General features: G+C 42.2%; 1 protein-coding gene across 1 annotated transcript; it reads right to left on the bottom strand.

Annotated features, from left to right (window-relative positions):
• Positions 1-138: 138 nt before the first annotated feature.
• zgc:162200 (uncharacterized protein LOC558638 homolog) lies at positions 139-12,749 on the bottom strand. The gene is made up of 10 exons (XM_058051568.1): positions 12,539-12,749; positions 11,551-11,872; positions 10,578-10,790; positions 10,185-10,337; positions 9,164-9,667; positions 7,161-8,036; positions 6,160-6,339; positions 5,547-5,698; positions 3,035-3,395; positions 139-2,161 (listed from the first exon to the last, which is right to left on the bottom strand). Exons 2-10 carry the CDS (start codon positions 11,797-11,799, stop codon positions 2,156-2,158), a joined length of 2,694 nt encoding a protein of 897 aa, XP_057907551.1. The 5' UTR covers positions 11,800-11,872; positions 12,539-12,749; the 3' UTR covers positions 139-2,155.
• Between the last annotated feature and the right edge of the window lie 94 nt (positions 12,750-12,843).

Below are 12,843 nucleotides of genomic sequence, written 5' to 3' on the forward strand. Positions count from 1 at the left end.
CAAATATGTAAACAAACCATTGCAGTCTTATGGCACAAAACACACTGAATTATTTGCTAGCTTAAGCCTTCGTAGATTTACAGTCTTCCAACTCAAGTAAGTCTAAGTGACACAAAAATAGAGTTTCTGTACAGTGTTTTCATTTATTCTTCAAGACAAAACTGGCTTACAGAACATGAGGCATAAAAAAAAGATGCGGAGTGTGTGCATGACATGGGCTGGAGCAAAGTACACAGAAAGCATACCACATAAATACAGGTTTTTTTTACATACACAACAATAAAAATTAAATTATACCGTTTCAATTAAATAGATTGAGAAATCAATTTACAACCTTGCAAGTAAAACAATATTCTCTTAAAACAGTTGACCTTTTAGCTAAGGTTGCACAGAATGCACTCAAGTCTCTCCCAAACATTGTTTTTAAAACATAATACCGATCAACAACTAAAAAAAACAAAGAAATGGAGACCATTCGTTTCATGTCATTGCCCGAGTTACAAAGTGAAAATATTCTGTCACTTTCTTCATCATACATAATTAATTTAAATCCTTCAAATTAATAACCTTCCAGTGTAACAAGTACTTAAAGGTACTTAAAAGGTTTTTCAACATACTGCCCCATGATGCAGATATTGATTGATAATCAACAGTTGCGGCGACAGTTCCTAGCCCCTTAGTGCAATGACAACAATAGTAGTTTAAAACAAAGGTATTGATAGAACCCTTCACATATTGTATGTGTTGGCGTGCGTGCTAAAGTGGAACATGTGGCATTCACTTCACACTGCATTTACAAAAGGAAGTGACAAAAGTTCCAGTGACGGACACAGCAAAAAAAAAAAAAACAGCAGAAAAAACAAATCAAAACAAAAGGCACAAAAACTAGTTGCCTCTACAAAACAATTTGAGGCATGAATATTATCTTGAATGAATTAGGTTTTAGTGATTTTAAATGTTTTGAATACCAAGTAGGATCATAAATCGGAATTTAAAGTGTAATAATTACAGGGCACATGTATCAATCTACTCTATCCAATACATTTGAACAATGGCTAATTTATGTCTACACAATATCATGTGTATTTTACTGCATTATTTTTCACTATGTCCTTTCTTTGCAACAGAGGGCCCATGCTTTATGTTTAATGGATCTCTCTAAAATATTATGTTTTCCTACTCGAACTTACACTAAGTAAGACACACTTTGTTACTGCTTGAAAAACATTGTACAAAGCTTTTATCAACTGAGCCATTGGAATTCAGTAAAGAAATCGAGTAGTGTGATTACTATTGATCCACCTTGCATGACGACTCATTCACAATTTTATCAACAGGACTTCACAGATGGAAATGAAAGCATACGCTGTCCTGATTTTGTCTGCATAGTTTATAAAATAAATGCACATCCAAGATTTTCCAAATCACGTATCATAAATATTTGTCTTTTGACCTGAGGTGGGGTACTTATGGCTGATTATTTCCATCAAAGGAAATAAGTGTGTGTTAAAAGTTGTGTTGGTCAGGCCACTGTCACAAGACCAAACACATCTAAACAATTTGAAACATGGGAGTGTGACCGAAATGCTTCAGCAAGGGAGGAAGCCCCCAGGACCAATAACAAGCTGGCTACAGGCAAAGGAATATGTCGGTAAGGCTGCATTGTTAAGTAAAACACATTGACCCGGGTGTCAAGAGGATAATCTCATTGCTTATTGACCCCAAAACACACCAGAAGCCCTGGGCAGACAAAAGGCAAGATTGCAAAGACAGTCTTCAAAGAGAGGTTTAAACAAAAAGACGGCAAACACAATGGACTGCGGAATAAATACTGTCAATGGTGACGACACATAGTAGCCTTGATCAACACCACATGGAAGTTGAACATGGAAGACACAACCAAGGACTTCACATAATAAGCAGCACATTTGTTCCCTCTTCATCCATCTCCAGGCTGCATGCAAGAGAGTTGGATGAGAGTTGCATTTTTACTTTTTTTTAAAATCCACGTTTCTGGAGGAAGTGTGGGGGAATGCAGCACCACATCTAAGATGAACAGGATGTCTTGAGTCGGGTAGGGAGGAGGGAACCAGGGACTCAACATGAAGACGGGTCCTTGTGGAGAAGAAAGGGTTTGGAGTAATGGAGGAGTGTTTCAGCGCTATAGAAACAGGATGGAAGACAGACAGAAAAATATATGGTTAGTAATGCTCACTGTTACATGTGTAATTAACTCAAATGACTATGAACTGTTTGTCAGCAAATACAAAGAAATCTTTAATAATTTTTCATGCTAACTGCTTTATTTACACACTTGACCTCATCGCCTACGAGATGATCTAGACTGGGCGCTGCGGGCCCTAGCGGAGGGGCCCTCGTGTGTACGGGCATCGGCGGCATGTCTACAGACGCCAGACATCCTGCTCCTACCTGATGAGTTGCGAACATCGCTAGGCGTGGTTGTCGGGTTCTTTGGATATTTAGCATCCAAATAAGCCAAGCGCATGTCTGACTGATGGGCATTAGAAGGTGCTGCCCCCGACTGTACAGATTTATGCCCGGGAGCCATTGGCTGCTTTCTTCGCACAGAATTATCACATTTGGGTTTCAAATTAGGAGCTTCTTTATTCTCACCCCATGCTTCATTTCTGTTCGGATAAGCGTGCAAAGTTTTAGTTGCGGTTAGATTATGTACAGAAGAAGGAGAAGATGACTTTGTCCTGGAGAAAGGTACACACATGGCACGATTTGTGATGAAAGTGTCTTGCCGTGAAGGGAATGAAGCTCTTCGGAATGATGCGGCCTTTGTTGGATCACCAGTGTGGGTGTTTGTTTGAACCCCTGCCTCGCTGCTCACGGAGCTTATGGAGGTCTTTCGTGTGCGGGAGTAACCGGCACTTAGTTCTGAATGAGATACATCACTGACACTCTGACTTCTAATGAACGTGGCATCTCGGGGCAGACCCTTGGTACTGTGATACCGGCTGCTTGTCTGGGTGGGTTTCTCGGCACAAAGAGTGAAGGGGGTTCTTACGGGGCTTGTGTGGAGGCTTCGTGTGAGAGCTCGCAAGTGGTGCGTGGCCATGGCAGGAACACTGCTCCCAAGAACTGGACTAGCTCGTGGGCTGCTCCTCATGGCGTGACGGGCCGGGCTGCTGCGGGGGCTTCGTGGCGTGCGGCCTGACTTGGTGGCCAGCTCTTTGGCTCTGGAGCGACGGGGGCTGCTGTTCAAGCTGTGAGGAGACAGAGGGGCCTCCAGATCTTCCAAGCGCTGGGTGAGAGCCAATTTCTGTTGGATCGCCATGCGCAGCAGAGAATTCAGGGTCTTTTTCTCATCCTCTGCGGCTGCCAGTTGCCTCTGCATTTCATCCAGCTGGGTAACGTACTGGTCGCACCTGACAGACGCACAAACAATGAAAAGATGCAACATGCACAGGCAGGCAAAATGAACATAAACATGCCAAGTATCACTTCAACCACTAACTAGGATCTGTGCTTTTAAGTTTATTTTGTATGTTAGTAGGAGTGTAAGGAAATATAAATATATAGCCCACTAACTTAGTCGTAATCATATAATGAAAGTTGATTCATTTCGAAAAAGGAAAGCTTCAACTCAGCAACACTTATTTACACAAAACAATTGAGAAGACACCACTATAAACACATGTACATCAGGGTTCCAGACTAGCTTTTTTTTTTTTTTTACCAGGAACACAGTGCGGCACCAACTTAAAATTTTAGGAGCGAAAGCATACAATTTAGGGGCACAAACTGAAATTGACTCACAGTAACCCTCATTTTCACTGTATTACTGATACCGAAGCAATAAATGACAACTCTTTTCTATCCACCCTAGTCTGTAAGTAGTTTCTGGAAGTTTCTTGGTGGCATCATATATTGTAATTCCAATACCACCCTCTGTCTCCTTTCTTCCTCTTTAGGAGTCAGTGTGGGTTGGTAAAGTAGCTCACTCGTGCGTGACTGTCAACTACTCTGCTGAAGTGTGGAGCACAAGTTTGTCAGCAACAAAAAATTAAGTTAACCGGCAGGGTTGTCAACTTCTGGAAAAAATGAATAAGGGAAAGCTTGTTGGCAGGGCCGAACAAACAGTTTTTTTTTGCTTTAATTGTGTGAAACAAATGCTACAGTTGTTACTATCTTACTATTTGGCACAAACCTGAATTTAGGTTGATGCCTGTTTTAGAGTAATACTTAAAACTTGGGGGGTTGAAAATAACATAATTAACAGAATAAAATAATTAAAAAATCCTTCTTATATAAATCTGCCCTGCTTAATATAGTATAAATTGAGTGTAAATTTGTAACAGCGCAGGGGTTTCCATCTTCTACCAAAAAAAAAAAAAAAGTTGTTACATTTGGATTTGGAGCCAGGGAAAATGTGTAAACAAAGATGGTAGAATGGTCAAACCTCAATGTGAGTCAAAGGTGAGCGATCACACACGCGTTTTATCAATAGACTTAGACTGTGATTAGCTGTTGACAGCTTATCTACAGCCTCTGTCAACTCGATGCGGGACAAATATTTTTTTTCTGGCTGCCCATGTGCGAGTAGATGGCCTGTATTGTATATTGTATCGATAATTACAGTATCTCCATATTAGCACATCATTGTGATACATAGATAGCATACCGCATTGTATTGCGAGGTACCTGGAAAATCCCAGCTCTATTTATTTAGTGGTTAATATAAACAATTTAAAACAGATTAAATGTCAAACAGTCCCCAAAAGTTTTTTTTTACATTTGCATGCAAGGTTAATGCTTCAAGATTCAAGCTTGTTATTAAAAGGACAGTAATGCCATTTATCCACAAGAGGGCGCCACAAAACTTTAGCAAGCAAGAGGCTCATCACTAAACTTTGTCTGTGTCCATGGCGACAGTAATCCTTGACCACAGTCCCTGCTCAGATCAATCATAGAGATAATCAAATGTCAGCTCATAAGAGTCTGATCAGGGCCCAGACAGCATAATTGACCTTCTTAATGCAAGAAGGGTCAAATAAGCTTCTGGGGATTTACTAGCAACCTTTGGAGCTCACAAAAGACAAACATTTCAGTCTCCCTTCAACTCATGAAAAACACTATCTCCGATCTTTCAACATGACAGTGGCTTCTACTATTAGGTTAGTGTTTACACAGTTCAGTTATGTGGTTTTACTGTGGTACCATGCCCCCCCCCACTGCAGCTCACAAAAGGCTTCTCCCTCGCTAAGACGACCGTGCTTGGCGGGACAAATCTGCACTTGCCTCCTCCCCCGAGAGCACACGGCAGAGCATGTGGTTTGTAATCTTCACGTGAACTAGTGGATTGTCACAGGTGTAATAAGCATTATAAGCTTATTACACAAGTGGTAGTAAAAAAATAAATAAAATAAAAAGTAAAAAGCTGTACTACAAGTTGACCATTAGTAAGAAAATCACTAACAGATGCAGTAAGTTACAATGATAACTTTTTGGATTCTGATTTTTTTTTTTAAACTATACCTCACATTTTGTTTTTAATTTGAAAAAAAAGTGATTCTTACCGACTAGCAAACATGACTCTGAGTGAAGAGAATGTGGCAGCATCTTCCTTCAGGGCTTTGAGTTCGTTCCGTAGTTTCATCATGGTCTCCGACACCATGGTTTTCTCAGTCTCGTACTTTGTTTTTAAATTGGACAGGGCCAACTCAGCAGTCTGATTAAAAACAATATAATTACACAGTTAGATATGATTGAAGCACCAATTCAATGGAATTCAATGACGAATGAAATATATAACATGTTAGATGCTTTACAGGTATAGATTTTATATTTTATTAATCCTGTGAGAGAAATGAAAGCTATTATTATTTTACCATACTGCCCAGTTTGTAGGGCAGGTTTGAACTTGCACCAATAACAGTGCACATTGCTTACAGGACATTATCTGCTTTATGCAATATGTGTTATGATACCTTGTGAGGATGTTTTTCCTACTGTGCTGTGCACCTCAGGGACAGATAAAAGCAGCCAGCCCAGGCTCACAAAACAAGTAACCAGCATAACCGCAATATTTTTACTAAAAGTGCACGACCTTGTGAGATGGTCAAAGGTAAACAAACGGATGTGTGGCTGACATTGAACGAGAAAAGCAGTTTCCTTGCTTTCTGTGGTTACCTGTTTGTTGGCCTTCAGGACAGTCCTGAGAGTTGCGATCTGCTCCCTCTTGGTGCTAAGAAGGGACTTAAGTTTCAGTACTTCCTCCAGCAGGCTTTCCGCATCTCTCTCCATTTCGACAGCGCTACTCAACCCGGAGTAAGGCATTGCACCCCGCTGACGACAGAGGTCCACTGCCACCTGTTTGTGGATTGATAGAGGGGTGAGAATAGTCTTCCATTATATCGGTCAATTTAATTAAAATTGACCTGAGCCAAAAAAAAAACTGAAACAACCATAAAATAAATATGAAAACATCAACTGTGCTAAACTACATAAATGGCAGGATAATCGTGTTGCTTTCTCATAACATTTAATACCCGGTAGAAGCTGCATCTCGACGATTAACCCCGATAATCCAATCCATTCAAACCCACACAGCCACGTGTCAACAAGGAATTGGATTTGTGCAGACACAAGCTATTCAGCACCATTTAACAGTCTGAGCTGAGCTTTTGCAGTAGGGCACTTTGCAACCACTTTCACTCGCAGCAAAATCCCGCCCCATTCACGGTGAATACATTTCAGTTCACTTACACTCAAGCACCGGTCATGCAACACCAAATCCATCTATTCATTTTCTATGCTGCTTATCCTCACAGGGGTCGCGGGGTATGCTGGAGCCTATGCCACTATGCCAGGCGGGGGGACACCCTGGACTGGTTGCCAGCCAATCACAGGGCACATACAGACAAACAACCATTCACACTCACATTCATACCTATGGACAATTTGGAGTAACCAATTAACCTAGCATGTTTTTGGAATGTGGGAGGAAACTGGAGTACCCGGAGAAAACCCACGCATGCACGGGGAGAACATGCAAACTCCACACAGAGATGGCTGAGGGTGGAATTGAACCCTGGTCTCCTAGCTGTGAGGTCTGCGCGCTAACCACACGACCGCTGTGCAACACCAAATAATATCTGAAATACTGTTTCTGAAGAGGAGGACTGTCTTACCCGGAGGTGTTTGATCTGGCATCTGATAACCGCAACCAGGTTGCTTACATTGGAGGGGTCCCTGAAATCCAGGTTGGGCGAACCAGGGCATTGAGGGGAGTCTGTAGAAGATCCCGCACTGTCCACCTCCCCCATAAACTGCAAAGCGGCAGCTTTAGAGATGAACATGTCATTGGCTCGCGGCTTCTTCTGGGAGTTTGGCTGGGTGGAGATGTGCGGTCTTCTCACACCAACGCCACCGTGCATCCTGGCGCTTTCACGGTAATAGTCCAGGGTGACCCGTTTGGGTGTCAGGTTGTTACACACGCAGATGTGGTGATAGAGGTTGGACAGCTCCTCGGAAAAGGCCAGCAGCTCTTCCTGAGCCACGCTCAGATGACCTTCGGAATCACTGGCCACTTTTCGCGTGGCTCCAATCTCAATCTCCAGCTCGCTGATACGCTCCTGGTCCTGCCGGCTGGACTTGATGCATTGGCGAATCTTGTCAGCCAGTTCTTGGGCCTCTGTTCGCCAACGATCCTTCTCCTGTTTGTATCGTTGCTCAAGGGTGTTATAGCGAGTTCCAGCCTGAGACAGTTCATCCCGCAGCTTCAGAAGCTCTTCACTGGCTGAACGCATACGCGCCTCCAACACCTCCTTACCCTTTGTGTCCACCTCATAGTCAAAGACGACGTCACTGTGGTCTCCATTCTTTGTATCCTCGTCCCCTCCTTCATCTGCCTCGTGGTTGTGCTGCTGGCTGCTCTGCATAGCCTCCAGCTGTTGGGTGAGGGATCCAACTTTGTCCTCTTGCTGACTCAGTGCTTGCTTGGACATCACAAGCTGCATTTGCAATTCCTCCACCTTGCTGGCAAGACCTGATTTCTCTCTTTCAGCCTATGTCCACAAACAAAACAAAGATAAGCATTAATATCTTGTATGTACTTTGCAAATAATCAATACTAAGGGAATAGGATAGTAAAAGAATAAACAATAAAAAAACGAATTAGTAATCCTACCACCACCAATTAACTAAAAAAGGCATCTAAATGGATGAATATTCTATGTGAAAAACAATATCGGCCAATAACCATTACCAAGAGGACAAAGAAGCTTCTGTGTGACACACATTTCTCCCCCAACCACCTTTACACTTGCATGCATTTTTAATGTGCAACAGTGGCTGACCCCATTCAGCTCCACACTCCAAACATCTGCCAGTTTGCTGCTCAAAACAACCCAACCCGCATTTTAAGTGCTGCATCCATTAGATTTCCTTCAACCAAGAGGGATGGTACGTGGTCAATAATCTTCAACGTGCTTGAATTTTTCACTAGAATGGAATTAGGTTGGCAATATTGCATTATTAAATTCTGACTATGATAGATATGACGCGTCTCTCACATTCACTAATGCACAGCGGATGTGGTGAAAAGCAGGAAATAGAAATGTCTTTGTTTGCAACACTGCTGAGATGGAAGAGATGCATTTTATATTAAAATACATGAACTAACCTTTTCGGTTAATATTCTTCTTAAATAGGTTCATGTTAAAGAAAACAGACATATAACATTAACAATCAGTTTTCAAAAGCCCCAATTTTCTTTGGTTTTCGAACATTTCAGTTCTCGTCAGACCTTTTAGAACAAATGAATAATGAAAACCTGTCTGCCTAAATCAGAATGAATTAAAAATAAAAGAAAAGGCATTGCCATCTTGGCTATTCTATGATCACAATAATACAAGATTAAGCAAAACTGGTACATCAGAGCTACACAGCTTCACAACTTTCTGCAATGACATAATTACTGGCGTGGCAACATCCCCACCATTGTTTGAAGTGCCGTTTAAACTTGACAACGGCATTCAACACCCAACAGCTTGGCCTCTGCCTTTGGGACAACTCCAATACTACCTTGAGTTGAATTTGCACGTTGACGTCACCGCTAATTCCAAGACATTAATGGTGGAACAAGTCGCAAATTTGTGGTTTTAATAATAGTGGTTGATGTCTGGTTCCTTACCTGTAGGAGTTGCTGTTTAAGTTTCTGACTGTCAGAAAAATGGAGCTCACTCAACAGGTCAGACACCAGCCCGGAGGCCGGAGCACGCAGGAATACGTCACTGTTGCGTGGAGTCGAGTAAGGAGGCATGACGCCATTACTTTTGGAGCCCCTCGATTGAGGAGGATGAGCAGAATTGGGTGCAGATCCGGGAGCATTGACAACACCCCTGTCCCGGTCCTCTCCCTCACCCGGTACAGCCAGGCTGTCCTCCTGGCTGTTGTCGAGCTGGTCCAAATGGAGCTCCAGGTTGCCCACAGAATCAAAGGGGCTTAGGGTAAAGGCAGAAAGCTCCCGTCTCAGACTGTTCTTCTGCTCCCTCTCCTCCTTCAAGGATTCTAGCGCCTCATCCAACTGACGCTCTGCGATCTCCCGCAGCCTGGCGGCTTCCTCCATCTGAGCCCGCAGCTCCTCCTGCTCCTCATTCTTTTGGGTCAGCTCAAGCTTTACCGACTCAAACTCAACCTGAAATTAAAAGGTGTTGTGAGTAACATGTGTGTGTATCATTTCCCAAACCTAAAATTGTTTCATATCAATCACAACTATCTTAATATACTACATATTTTATATACATAACAATATATATTACAGTTTTGCAATTGTCACATTACTAACTAAGGCTAACAATGTCTCCCTTTTGTACTAGTTTGGAAGTAATTCTCAGCCAAATGATAGATGCATTGGTCTGCCAGCATTAAGCTAGTTCTGAAGTTGTATCAACACACAATATGAGGCAGAAAAAGTATGAACACAGCAGTTCATACTTTTTGTATTGTACCATCATGCAGGGCAACATGTTAACTAGCATACAGTAAACAGTGTACATACTGCAAATGTCGGCACACAGAAAACATGTAACTATGTTCATTGTATTTTATTAATCCCATGAGCGAGAGGGTTTACATGAAACAGTCAGTTCTCATTTACAGTACTTTCAGTATGACATTTACATGTACCTGTATAATTTACAGTGACAACTCACCTGATTTTCCTTCAGCACAGACACCTGTTTTTGAAGAGATGTGTTCTCTTCTTCCAGCTCCCCATTGTCCTGCAACTGGCGCAGTTCACGCACTTTATATTCCTTCATTTCATCCTTGAGGTGCCCTTTCTCTGCGTCCAGGCACTCACAATCCTGTGGAACAAAAGCCACCATTAAAAATCAGTAACAACAAATGCACGCTTTACAAATGCATATTATACAAGAGAAAGCCGCCCTCTCCATTCCATTTAATAATATAATATATATATATAATAATAAAGCATTGCAACTTGGGCACTAATAATAGTTTTGTTTTGAAAATTTGCTAAACCAGTAATCCAACTAATAAGACGTATGCCATAGTCATACAGGAGTATTATTTGTAAGCCATACCTTCTTTAGCTGATTTGAGACTACCCCAAGTCTGTCGATCTCTGCATGAGCATTGCCGAGGGCAAGTCGTGCTTGTTTTAGTTCTGACTGGACTTCTTCCAAGCGTGTTGCCATGGCAGCCTCCTTAGATGCCGTCTCCTGCAACAAACTTTCCTCCCGGCACTCTCCATCAGCAGCCGCTCGCTTCTGGCTACTCACAGAATCTGCAAACGCCTTTATACAAATAAGGCGTCAACAAATGTAAATGTAAGAAATGTTGTTACATGTTGAAGCAATTGCAGAACTAGAAGATAATTTATAAATCATATTTTGTCATAAGTGGTACACCTAACACATTGTGCTAAGTTCCAAGAAACGAGACTGGAAGTGGACATAGCTTTGGTAATGTTCCTAATCGACATCATATGAGCACTTGCTACCAAAGCCTAAGCACATAAGCAGCCCAGATATTTTAAAATAATCACATTCTTTAGCACTGCACACATTATATTATAAAGAGCTTTATTTAATATACGTATAATCTTGGGACATGGTTTTTTTTCTCCATTTAAATAGGCGAAAAAACAATTCCCAAACTGAAGCAGCATGATGGGAATTAGATTAACTCTAATTCTAAGGTATTTGTGAGGTATAGCTGAAAATCTGGTTCAGGAATACTGCAAAAATGCATTTATTAATGATTGCACAAGGATGCGATAATGGAGGCTACAGTGTGCGGTGTCATACAATCCTCCTCATCCTCACTAGCAGTTAATGCCCCAGCATCACATTAGGAGAGCTAAAATGACTGAGCAAGCAACAAAGCCTTTCTGTTCTGCAAGTCAATACGCATCTCTGACAGCTACGTAATTGTCTCATGATACACTCAACAATAACATTTTTGTTATTGTTATATTCAAAGAATATGACAAAGGGGAAGCATAAGAATAATTGTGGTTATTTTTCAAAAAAAATATCTCAGGTGCCCCCCTACCTCTTTGAGCTGCTGTAGCTCCACTTTGAGAGTTTCATGCTCCTCTTCCAATTGTCTATGTTTGATCTTGAGAGCCGAACTCTCCTCCAACACCACAAGGCCATAGCGGGCAGCCTGCAGCTTCTCCTCTGTGGCCTCCTGGAGCTCCAAAGTCAGTCGCACCACCTCTGCCCTCAAGTCGCTGCTCTCCATCTCTGCATCCCTGTCTCCCGCCCCGGCACCTGCTGTATCTGCATCTGCCTCAAGCATCCTTGACTGGCCTACTCGTACTCCAGTGTGCTCCTGTGACCTTCTTTTATAGCCTTAATGTCATTACTCCACCCTAAACAGAAGAAGAAGAACACACACAGGCGGTCATAATGTAAATGACTTACAGCGATCAATACAAAAGAAAAATAAATAGCACAAGATGCTTTTTGGGAGTCGGGCGAGTGAAGCAATACTGTGAATATTATAGTCCAAACTTAGTTCACCAAATGTATTTTTGGGTGGGGCGGTCAGTCACCATTTGCTCACATCCTCTCGTTTAACCAAAGATGGAGATGCCGGTTGTCCGGTCGATATCAACGCATGTATCCTGGTAGCATCTGTTTCCCCACTGGCAACGATTCAGCTTATCAAAAGGCTACAAACAAGAACACGCAATGCCTCTAGAATTCTTATGTATTCTTTTATCCAGACACTAGTCTTACAGTGTCTGATTGAAGGTGGTGAAATATTCGAATAGAAACATAGCAAGTGAAGACGACACTTAGCAAGCACACGCGAGTGGAACAGCTAGCGAGTGTTAAGTTAGCTTTAGCCTTACGCCACAAATTACGCCACCTTACCAAACACTTTGGAAGCGAACGTGGAAGAATTGCTTTCTGTTGATATATATAAATATAAATGCAGAAAAACAGTCTTAGATGGTGGTGGTTAACAGCAGTCAGATAAGCTAATTAGCCAGGAATAAAACATCAGCCAAACGGAGCCAAATGTCACCAACCTTCTGCGTCTATGTCGAATATATGGTTCGCTGCTTGACGCGGCAGGTTTTACAGCTCGGTGTTCCCTGGAGTTGTCAATGCGAACGTAAATGTCCCAAAGGCCGGGAATTATAATGAGTCCACTTGCCTCCCTCCTACCCTGCAGGTTCTATGGTATCCCGGGGAGGTTGAGCGACGAGGACAGTGTCAAACGCGCGCGGAAATGTAAAAGCGACATTGCTCCTTCTAGCTTACAAGCGGGGAAGTGCACCTTCTTTGGGCCTGTTGTTTTCTTACGTTGTTCATAAATGTGGCCATAGTATAT

Source organism: Doryrhamphus excisus, chromosome 16 (genome assembly GCF_030265055.1).
Source record: "Doryrhamphus excisus isolate RoL2022-K1 chromosome 16, RoL_Dexc_1.0, whole genome shotgun sequence".
In the NCBI taxonomy this organism is placed as follows: domain Eukaryota; kingdom Metazoa; phylum Chordata; class Actinopteri; order Syngnathiformes; family Syngnathidae; genus Doryrhamphus; species Doryrhamphus excisus.

Bases quoted from the DNA above. Each gene is read 5' to 3' on its own strand.
- zgc:162200 (XM_058051568.1), bottom strand. From the start codon at position 11,799: ATGCTTGAGGCAGATGCAGATACAGCAGGTGCCGGGGCGGGAGACAGG. The intron at 10,338-10,577 runs GTATGGCTTACA...TTTGTTCCACAG, and splicing joins TCTCAAATCAGCTAAAGAAG to GATTGTGAGTGCCTGGACGC. The intron at 9,668-10,184 runs GTGAGTTGTCAC...TTTTAATTTCAG, and splicing joins CTGTGCTGAAGGAAAATCAG to GTTGAGTTTGAGTCGGTAAA.